Source organism: Frankliniella occidentalis, unplaced genomic scaffold (assembly GCF_000697945.3).
Source record: "Frankliniella occidentalis isolate FOCC.00 unplaced genomic scaffold, Focc_3.1 Scaffold50, whole genome shotgun sequence".
Taxonomy (NCBI): Eukaryota; Metazoa; Arthropoda; class Insecta; order Thysanoptera; family Thripidae; genus Frankliniella; species Frankliniella occidentalis.
The window spans coordinates 470,847-481,827 of record NW_026267180.1 but is presented as its reverse complement, the minus strand read 5'-3'; the positions used below and the strand labels follow the sequence as shown (position 1 = coordinate 481,827).

General features: G+C 48.2%; 2 protein-coding genes across 7 annotated transcripts in view; one reads left to right on the top strand and one right to left on the bottom strand.

Annotated features, from left to right (window-relative positions):
• The first annotated feature begins 21 nt into the window (after positions 1-21).
• The window catches only part of LOC113207709 (serine/arginine repetitive matrix protein 2-like), a 13,489-nt gene continuing 2,529 nt past the window's right edge, over positions 22-10,981 (top strand). For 2 of the 6 annotated variants that reach the window (XM_052267361.1, XM_052267357.1), the window contains exons 1-2: positions 2,611-3,130; positions 6,800-10,956. In XM_052267361.1, coding sequence (XP_052123321.1) covers positions 6,820-10,956 — 4,137 coding nt within the window. In that variant the 5' untranslated portion in view covers positions 2,611-3,130; positions 6,800-6,819. Of the gene's footprint in view, positions 182-2,610; positions 3,131-3,548; positions 3,731-6,799; positions 10,957-10,981 lie in introns of those variants that run through there. The other 4 variants (XM_052267358.1, XM_052267362.1, XM_052267359.1 and 1 more) reach the window with 4 other exon arrangements.
• Positions 175-2,507, bottom strand: LOC113207733 (D-ribitol-5-phosphate cytidylyltransferase-like). Its single transcript, XM_026424408.2, has 6 exons — positions 2,292-2,507; positions 1,759-1,957; positions 1,431-1,678; positions 1,201-1,354; positions 882-1,117; positions 175-427 (listed from the first exon to the last, which is right to left on the bottom strand). The coding sequence occupies exons 1-6, from the start codon at positions 2,382-2,384 to the stop codon at positions 191-193; spliced, it is 1,167 nt and encodes a 388-aa protein (XP_026280193.2). The 5' UTR covers positions 2,385-2,507; the 3' UTR covers positions 175-190.

The following is a 10,981-nucleotide window of genomic DNA, read 5'->3' as shown; positions in this document are numbered from 1 at the left end:
GAAAAAGAAAAGAAAGAAGGCCAAAGTACTGTAAAAGGTCAAGGATTGTAAACATAAACTGAAGACTAGAGTCTTAAATTCTGCAATGCTCCACACTACATTCACCAATGCTGCCAAACTGAATTTCATAGACTACTTCAATCAACTAATCTCACTCATCTGCTACAGTACATTGATTTAAGTAAGTCATTTACAGGAACAGCGTTTGTCCTGATAGTGAAAAAGGATGTGCTTTTAAAAGTGAAGTCACAAGGCGCACCAAATTGGTAGAATCTGTGTCATTATCAAGACAATGAATGACAACAACTCCTTTCTTCAGTTTTTGATACTGACGGGCCATTCGTTGTCCTGATAACTGTAGGTCATATACGTTCATGGTTTGAAGCTCCTCAGCATTACCCTGTTCTAGAACGTGGATAATGAGACCCTGCCGCAAAAATAGAAACCACAGTAAAAATTTTGTAGTTATTTTTATTTTAAAAATAAATTGTAACAAAGTGAAATCAACCTTTCTACCTTACCCCTTTTATTTTGATCTTTGTATGTACACATTGAAATTTGAGTGGCTTACAAGTTTATATTCTTTAAAATAATTTACCTTGTATCTTAAGTTAACCAAATTTAAAGGAGGAAGGCAAAGTCAGCATTACATCAAAATAATGTCAAAATGATCTTTAAGGTCAATATTGGGGACCATTTTGACATCACATAGACCTCAAAATGTTCATCAATATCGACCTTCAAGGTTATTTTGATATCATGCTGACGTTGCCTTCCTCCTTGGAAGTGCATGTTCATCATAAAAAAAATATTCTTGTAGAAGAATGTGCATATCTAAATTCTAAAACTAGGGTAGGTAGAAAGGTCTAGTGAATACAAACCTGATTATCAAGGTCAAAAAGTGAGGAAAAATTTAATAGAGGGCTTTCCATGTCTATTTGACTTGCATGAAAAAATATAATGTTATTGAATATCTGTCCAGAGGAGCGACTGACACTGTCCTCATTGCTTGTCAAAACTCTTTCTACTCTCTGGACATGTGAAGCAAGGCTTTCAGAAAGCAACTTTGCTGGTTCGCTATCCTCTGTAGCCATTATACAAACTGAATTACTGCGCTCTAAAATAAAAAAATAAGATTTCTTTCTTCTAAGATAATTGGATTAATACAATGATAACTTCAAGATGGGAAATAAGGCATACCTCTTAGACATTCAGTTGCCATGTGCAGGTCACGGTGCAGGGTAACCTTCCAAAGATCATTTGGGGAGCCCTTAATCAGACGGGCATGCACACCAGCATATAGAAGTGCGAGTTGAAGACATTCTGTACCACAATCCAAATCTTCTTCAGTGCACTGAAATTATATAATGGCATGAAGCACACTTCCAAAAAGTAGCCCTGTTATCCAAGTGATAAAACAATCAACTTACCTTGTTGTAAGAAGACAGAAGAACATTCATTTGGAAAGCTTGTGGAGTTTCACTGGCTAGATGAGACTTCCTGTCAAGAGCAGTCTGAAGTGATCCGTCACTCTCTGCACTAAGGACTGTTGATATTAAGGGACATACAGAGCCTGCTGCGCCATTTTCATTGGCTGCCTTTACCAACTGCTCAACCAAATCACTTGGAACGATGGGCCGAACAGCATCATGCACAATGACCACGCGAAGTTCACAATCTAGATGGCAAAAAATAATTGAGGTAAAGAGGAAATTATTTATGATAAACCAGTTATAAAGGTAAAACAACTGTACACACCCAATTTTGATAGTGCTTGAAGACCAGCACGAATGGATCGATGTCTTGTGGTCTCTCCTTGAACAACCAATACCTTGGGACAGTTGGACTCTTGAAGAAGAGCTTCAACATTTGCTGGATCATCAACCACTAAAACAATGTGGCGTACATAGGAAATATTTTCAAATGATTCCAAGGCATGAAGAAAGAGAGGTTTGTCCTGGAAGACAAGTAAAATTGCGTAAATATGGCATCTAAATAGTTACAAGGAAGAGGATGATATTGGAAACTAATAAAATTTGAGTTTGTTAAATATTGTTTGGATATAAAGTAATTTTTTACGACAAAGTATGAGGGGAAAAAAGTTAAGTCCTATTATGCTGCCGCTTAATTTCTTACACCTGTTGTGCCCATGACTAAAATAAATTCAACTTGATTTAGACTGCAATCATACAGCAAAGCTTGTGACTTTCTGTTCAAAGTAGATTCTAAACGGAAGGTTCAGCATGAAGAGGAATGGCTACTGGATAATGTCAACTATGACTCCCACTTACCAATATTTTGCAGTATTGTTTGGGGGTGGAACCTCCCAGTCTCTCTCCTGAGCCGGCTGCTGGAAGAATCACTCCAACGTCGAAGTCCACCATGTTGCAGAGCTTCAATTTTCAAACAAGTATCATCCGCAACACGTCCAGCAGAAAGCAGACTGCGCGGAGAGTTATTTGTTTTTCCGCTGGAATGCTTAGGGGTGTGAAAGGGGTGGGGTGCTAGGGGTGGAGAGGGCGGGGGGGTGCGCGGTGGAGCGCGGGTCCTTCGAGTGCGCTTCGGGTCCAGTTCGGGCTGCCTTCGGCTCCCTCCTTCTCCCTCCATCCTGCGCGTCTGTCCTTCTCCCTCTTCTCCCACCCCGTTCGCAAGTAGCAGACGACGCCCGATATCACTGTGATGTGATCAATCGACTCCCTCCGGCTCCGGCCCGAGGCCGACACTGCAGACGCGCATTTCCAGGAACGCAAGGACAAAAGTTGGCGACCAAAACCTCGAACGACTTTAGCAGCAACAGCCCGGGAAAATGAATGGCGTGAATTTTCCCCAAAGTCTGCGAGTCGCTGTCCTCCCCGGTCCCCCCTCCCCTTCCCGCGTGCCGGCACACGCGCGCGCGCGTGTGTGTGTGGTGGTGTTGTGTCAGTTGGATGTCGGTGGTCGACGCGAGAGGAGGCCGGCATGAGAACCGTCGCTTGCTCCTTGTTGGCGCGGGAGAGCTCGTCCGCGGTCCGGACGCGCGCGTGCATGAGTGTGTCTGTTGTGCGTCACATTGCCCAGTGAAAACCCCACCATGTACGGATAAACACACCCGGCTCCTGGGAGTGCCGCTCACCCGCTCACCGCCCGCATCGTAAGTAGGCTCCGAACAGTGTTCCATCACCTGCTGCCGGGCCCGGCCCGGCCCGTGCTCAAGGCCTGTGCGGGCAGCCTCCTGCTTCGCCTCCTCGGTGAAGCGCTGCAGGACCGGGCGTTAGCCCGTCAGCCAGCGTCAGCGTCGGCTCAGCGGCGGTTGAGGCCGTGGCCGACGGCCGACCCTCTGGCAACCAAGGGCGGCTCGGCGGGGCTTTCCGAACGCGAGCAGGTTTTTGTGCCTCAGGCGTAAAGCTGGGCACCTCGGGCGGCGCGCGTCGAAAGCGCGGGGTATTGAGAGTACTTTGTTCCAAGTCTCGGGTATTCGCGGGCGCCGGCGCCGGCGCCAGGCCGCGTCTAGCGGGGCGAGCCGCAGCCACCGACCGCGGGCCAGGCCGGCCCTATACGTCTTTATCTGACAGCGGTCGCAGTGTCTCAGTGTCAGCCGAAGTGACAACCCATATCTGAGGACGGGGCGGAGACAGCTTCAGCAAGGCTTCCACCGTGGCGATCTTCGCCGCGGTTCAAATCTCGGGGGTGCCTCGGTATTTCTTCAACGACCATCTGGGAACATGCATCTATTCGGGTTCAGAGCGAGTGTGTACGTGTGTGTGAGAGAGCGCGCGCGCTCCCTCGGTTATGGAGCCGCCGTCCCCGTCTGGACGGGAAGGGAGGAGCGGGAGCGGGCAACCTCGCCCGGCGGCCGGGAGGTTGAGGGAGGTTGGGGAGGGGCGGGGACCCAAGCGCGGGAAGCCGCCCGGCCCGGCGACTGGGGAGCAGGGACCGACCAAGAAGGGGGAGAGGGGGCCCGTCCGCAAACCCCGAGCGGCGTGCTCTCTGCCTGAGTCAGCCGCACTCCGCTCAACACACGAGCCACATCTGTCGTTCAGGGTTCAGCTTAGCCAGCGCATCCCTGTGGGGGGCTGTCCGTAACTCGGCGCTGCCCAACACGTGCTTGATTAAACCCAAGCTTGTCTAATTGGACATTGGTTCCAGCTTGTAACTAAATTGATGAGACAAAAGAACAGCATTAGACAGACTTCGCGAATGGTGCCAGCTCTAGCTAGAAATATGCCATAAGATGCCATTTTACGGCCAAGCTGACGAAGAACGCAAGGCAGAAGACTGTAGTTGTCAATCGGTCAAGGCGGGTTCATGATGGTATACCTTACGCAAGCTCTCTTACGCTAAAGAAAATCACGATGTCCGTTCTGCGCCCTGACTGCACCCAGAAAATAGTTTCCTTACGGCAAAATTGCCTGGCGTTAAAGAAATTGACCTTGAATTAAGAAACTTGCCCAAAAGAAACTCAAGGAAAAGAAGGGACTAAATTCTAGGAAAACTTTTTACTTTGAGGACATTTTTACTCCGAAAACACAACAGCGTTCATTGATGATTGCTAAATATCAGCGTACACACTGAAAACCTTTTGGTAAGGTGTTTTGCTCAAAATGAGTGAGACAAGACGCTCAATCAGACGATGACTTTAAAGCTCACTCTGCAAATCTAGCTGTATAACTTGACAGTTTACACTGCAAAACTAAAAGTTCCACAGTTTAAAGTGCAAAACTAAAAGTTCCACAGTTTTAAGTGCAAAACTAAAAGTCTTACAGTTTACACTGCGAAACTAAAAAGTTCTACTGTTTAAACTGCAAAACTGTGTTGTCAAACAGTTTAAACTGTACAACTGCATAGGGCTAGTTTGACAGTCCAAACTGTTGAACTACACAGTTTTGCAGTTTAAACTGTAGAACTTTTCAGTTTCACTGTTTAAACACTAAGATTTTTAGTTTTGCAGTTTAAACAGTGAAACTTTTAGTTTTGCAGTTTAAACTGTCAAGTTACAGTTTGATTTGCAGAGCGCTCTATTTGAGTCACATGCACCGAATTCTCACTCAGCAGGAGTAAGATTTCCCTGACCTCGCCCAGTTGCAGTTGGAAACGTCAGTCTCATCGGGCGAGGGCCGCAAATTATGATTCAAATCGAGTGAGAGTCATATATATCTCTCTCAGGAGAACGATATTTTTTGTGTCACTGCACTGATCTCGCTCTCCTGACAATGAGAGTAAGATATTTGACACTAGCATTTTCAGTGCATGGCACGTACACTATATATCAGCACTCATCAATGATTACGTTAATAATTTTGGCTAATATTTATTTAGATAGATATCATTGGAATGTGGATGGAATTTACAGATTCCTCGTGAAGAGAGCTTTCAAACGAGCTACTACTGTGTGATAGGGTAACCATACACTGTAAAAATACCGTAGGCAGTTACGGTTTGCCTACGGTCCGTACCGTATTTTCAGCGTTCGGTCAGGCCGTTCACTTTCTTGTTTTGGCTAAGAGCTTTATTTAACTTCCCCAACATCAAGTTACGGTCTGTTCTGTATGACACGGACCGTAACCAAAAATTACGGTGCCGGACCAGGCATTTACAGCGCATACCGTAGGCCTTTACCGTGTGGCTTTTTAACAGTGTAACTTGGTTAACATTACCCGACATTTTCGGAAGGCGGTCCAGTTCGGCAGTGAACCCTATCACACAAAAGTTCTTTTCACGAGGAATCTGGAAATGCCATCCATTTTCCAATGACATTTGTCTGAAAGGAGACATTAGCCACAAACCTAAACGTGATCATTGATGTTTGCTGATACATCAGCATACATCAACACTGTTAAGTTTTCAGGGTATACAATGAAACTATGGAATTTTTTTGAAACAAGCCAATTGCCTTTTGTTTTTTTTTCTTCAAGAAAATAGAAACACTACTCTCGGTGTGATCACCGCCGCAGCTATCTGCACGAAAGAGAGTGTGTAGCCAATCGTAAGCGCATTTTCCGTGGCCTTTTCCTCATGCAGGGATGGGAGATGGACATTTGTTTTGTTGAGCGTAAAGAACTTGTTCGCTCAAGCTTTCTGAATGCATCCACAATATAGTGTGTAATAGAAAGTAGCGTTTTGCAAGAAAACCATTTTCAGCGTAAATAAGGAGGTGATCCCCACCCAAGGAAAACGTTTTTCTCACGAAGACCTCATTGTGACCTCTGAGGTCATGATTCCTTGCTCTTGCGAGGTCACCAGTGAGGTCACAAGTACCGGGTGTAACTGAGAATGCGCAACAGTGTTGCGGGTTTGCCTACCCAGTTAGCCCGTAAGGCGCCATGGCCCCTGCAGCACTGGCGGGTCTGCAATCCCGCAACACTGTTGCGCATTCTCAGTTACACCCGGTACAAGAGTCGTGACCTCGTAAGTCATAAGTCTTCGTGAGAACCACGTTTTCCTTGGGCAGCGATCAACCATCAATCAAAATGGCACATCACACCGACGTGAATTGGCCAAAATTTCGTCAAAACTAGAACATTTTTACATCAAAATTCCGTTTGGTTGACGTCAAAGTGACGTGCCCTAATTGATCATTGCTCGCTGGGCTCGTGACGTGAACCCGCCTTCAGAGAATGTTAATAACGTATGTGAAAGTGGACCAAACACACTAATATTTCGGTTGTAATAGATGATTGGGAAGTTATTAGCGAAATACTGTCTTTGTTCAGTCCGATTTTACTTGTTTAACAACTCATCTACGTGACTTCTGATAACTCCTCCCGCGCTGTTCTTCTTTGGTATGGTGTGTGGTTAATTAAATCTGTCTCTTCTCCTGCAGGGCTTGCCGCAAAGGAAACGATGGCGTTCCCCCGCCAGTGCCAAACGCCCGAGTATGACGACTACAAGATCGCCCGCTTCGCTCAGCTCGGGCTGATGCCGACGGCGATGAGGTCGGACCCGTACTTCCCGGCCATGAACTGGAACGGCACTGGTGGCGTGATGGAGATCGACGGCTCCCGCAGAGATCGACTTTCCAATTCGGCTCAGAAAAAGTTCCGGCGGTGGAGCCGGCGATTGAACGGCCAGCACGCCAACGGAACCGGCTGGGTCATGAGGCACGAGCCCTCGAGGTCCGCGAACTGCACTCCCTACCATGGAACGCCGGAGGGCGGAGGACGCGACTTCGTCAGGCGGAGAGCGCGAAGCCAAGGGCCGCCGTCCTTTCCCCGATCAGCCCAACAATTACCATACGACTGCGACGTTGCCGTCCCATCCAATCCCAGGAGGAGGTGGTCCTCGCGCTTGGAACGGCGTCTCTTCAAGCCTCAGCGCCGGCTGATGTGCGTAGACGAGCCGCTCGCCACCGAGCTGCCTCCGGAGCCTCAGGGTCCCGCCCTCGTCCAGCGCACGAGAATGGCGAGAGGCTCCCCGATGAAAGACTGCCCTGTCGGTGTGTCCGCACCATACGACCCGGGTCAGCAGCTGTATACCTGCAGAAGTCAGCTGCCGTCTAGGAGTGAAACAGCTCTAGACCTCACGACCCAGCCTGGTGGCAGGACTGACGGCTCGAGAGAGAAGACGACCTCTCTTGACATAGAGACTCTTTTTTACCGACGCGCGAAATGCCAATCAGAAACGGAAAAATGTGACGAACGAAAGAGCCCAGTAAAAACATCAGCCACTTCAGATGCCCCTGTCATCGTGAAGGAACTTAGAGGAAGGAGAGTTGAATCGCCCTGTAAAGGAAAATGTAGTACGGTGCCTGTCAGCTTTCCATTGGATGCAAACACTTTCTTTGGCAACAAAGACAAATCGAGGAGGCCCAGTACTGACTTGAAACCAACGATTCTGGATAAATCAAGAAGACTGAGTGTTGATTTAGGCGCACCAAATCTAGATAAATCAAGACGACTGAGTGTTGATTTAGGTGCACCAAATCTAGATAAATCAAGAAGGCTGAGTGTTGATTTAGGTGCACCAAATCTAGATAAATCAAGAAGACTGAGTGTTGATTTAGACGCACCAAGCCTTGATAAATCAAGAAGACAAAGTGTTGAATCGGTCTCAACGAATAAACCAATTGAATTAAATGCACTAAGGCCACAGTGTGGTATGCCTCAGGAAACCAGCACCGCTTCCACCGACATAGCTATCAATTCAAATGACCAGAACAAACCCAATTTTGGGGCGGCACGTCGAAGAAGATCTAGTCAAGACTCGGACATAAGCATAGTTGCAGTCATTAACGCGCGAGACAACAGAGAGAAACCAATGGAAGAAACACCAAAGTCCTGCGCCCCGAAAAGCTCAAAGAAATCTGGGGGAAGATGTGAAAGCAGTAGGACTCCCGCTAGTTCTGAAAGAACTTCGAGTGCTCATCGCAGTAACAGCACAGAGGCCCAGAAGACAGAACACCCTACTAAGCTGCCGAGACGCTCCAGCCCTTCAGGAGACTTAAAGCCGAAAGCCATAATCAAGCCCGGCCTCAGAAGCGCGAAAAAAGACCCAAAGAAAACCCCAGCAGCCAAGGCCGAGAGGAGGCGTAGCTCGCCCATACAGACTGGGAGTGGCACGCCCCCGCGCAAGCTGGTGCAGAAGACGCTGGACTCGTTCTTCTGCAAGGAGAGCAGCGGCCATGTCCGCCGCATTTATCAAGACGAGGAGCCGAAGCAGCCAGTCGTCCGGGTGACGCCATTGGAGGTCGAGGAGAGATTCAAGCTGCTGGCAGACCGTCCTGGCTCTTCGGCCGCGGCGCGCCTAGCGCTCGTAACGCCCATCCCCAGCCCGGCCAAGAAGAGGCCGTGCGAGGACGCGAGCAGCCCACCAAGGAAAGTTTCCAGGCGATCCTCTGCAGACGTCGACGCGGACACGAGGAAGTACGACACCGTTAGAGACGTGTCACCCTCGTGTCCGCTCAAAAAAGTATTCAGCGTTTCCAAACCCCCTAGTAAAACTGAAGCGCCAGATAGTAAAAAAGATCGACATGACTCCAGTCACCAACGGTCTCGGGAGAGAAGTCAATCTTCTTTGAAAAGGAGTTCTCGAGAAACAAGTCATTCAAAGAGTTCTCGGGAAAGAAGTCCCTCCTCGAAAAAGAATTCTCGAGGAAGTCCGTTGAAAAAGAGTTCTAATGAAAGAAGTTCCTCCTCCCGGAAAAGCAGATCTCAAGAAAGAAGTTTATTCTCCTTGACAAAGAGCTCTCGAGAAAGAAGTCCGTCCTCCATGAAATATAATTATCGAGAAAGAAGTCCGTCAAAAAAGAGTTCTCATAAAAGAAGTCACTCTTCCCATAAAAGCAGATCTCAAGAAACAAGTTTCTCATCCCTGAAAAAGAGCTCACGAGAAAGAAGTCCATCCTCCTTCAAAAAGAGTTCCCGAGAAAGCAGTCAGTCAAAAAGGAGTTCCCGAGACAGAAGCCCGGTGAAAAAGAGTTCTCGAGAAGGAAGTCCGTCGAAAAATAGCTCTCGAGAAAGAAGCCCATCGAAAAAGAGTTCTCAAAACAAAAGCCCATCGAATAAGAGTTCCCGAGGAAGTAGCCCACCAAAAACGAGTTCTCGGGACCAAAGCCCATCGAAAAAGAGTTTCCGAGAAAGTAGCTCATCAAAAAAGAGTTCTCGAGATCAAAGCCCGTCGAAAAAGAGTTCCCGAGAAAGTAGCTCATCAAAAAAGAGTTCTCGAGACAAAAGCCCATCAAAAAAGAGTTCTCGAGACAAAAGCCCATCGAAAAAGAGTTCCCGAGAAAGTAGCCCATCAAAAAAGAGTTCTCGAGACGAAAGCCCATCAATAAAGAGTTCTCGAGACAAAAGCCCCTCGAAAAAGAGTTCTCGAGACAAAAGCCCATCGAAAAAGAGTTCTCGAGAAAGAAGTCCTTCGAAAAAGAGTTCTCGAGAAAGAAGTCCTTCGAAAAAGAGTTCTCGGGAAAGAAGTCCGTCGAAAACGAGTTCTCGTGAAAGGAGTCCGTCGAAAAGGAGCTCTTGCGTAAAAAGGCTGTCAGAAAAGAGTTCCCGTGAAAATTTCTCCTCTACGAAAAAGAGTTCCAGTGAAAGAAGTTCATCCTCAAAGAGTTCGCAGGTCAAAGACTTGGATAAATCATTGAGAGGATCGGTCCAAAAGTCACCAGAAAAATGGCTACCGGCCCCACAAGACTCCCGTGACACAAATTGGACAAGCACTGAAAACATTAAAAAATGCTCGCCGAGAAAATTAAGCAAGAAGTACCGTAAATGGAAGCGCTCGCCCTCTAAAAAGAGCATCCTTGGCCCTAGTGATCTGTCTTACCTGTTCAAGCAGGCTTACATGGAATCCAAGTCTGTGGATTTTACAGCCAAGGAGCGTGACCAGCGTGACACTAGCTGCAAGAAAGACAAAAGAATTGAGACAGACCCTGGCTCCTCCATCCAGGATACAACTGCTGGAAATCTCAGTGAAAACCCCATGGACGTAAAGAAACCGCAGGTGCAGTCACCTGTAAGAGATCGAGATCCATCTGAAACAGTCCGCGGGGATGTTGCGGGCGCCCTGACCTCGATTACCCTGGACAATGCATCTGAAAAGCACACTGCGGAGTTCAATGACAAACAGGACGTAAAACTAGAATCGAAATCCCCCCGCATACGGGATAACACAGGGAGATTTGTCAACAAAACACCAGCAGCTGACCCTGTGCAACTAGATCTCCCTCCCTCTGAATATTTCTCCGCTGGCTCTCTCGTGGTAAGAGTTCGAGACCCCAACACTGGAAGATTCGTCAGTGAAAAAGTGGTGCTGGACCGGGGAACCAACCACTTCTCCGCGCCCGCCAAGCCCTGCGAATCGAAGAGTGCCGCCGAGTCTCCCAGCCGGTCGCCGGCGAGGCTCTGCAAGCGGTCACCCACGCGAGCGAGCGACTGCGGCTCCCCCGCCAAGATCCCGAGCAGCGCGTCCAAGACCAGGACTGAGGTGGCCGACGTGCCCACGCTCCGCTCCGCCACCCCCAGGAAGCCGACCAGGACTGAGGTGGCCGACGTGCCCACGCTCCGCT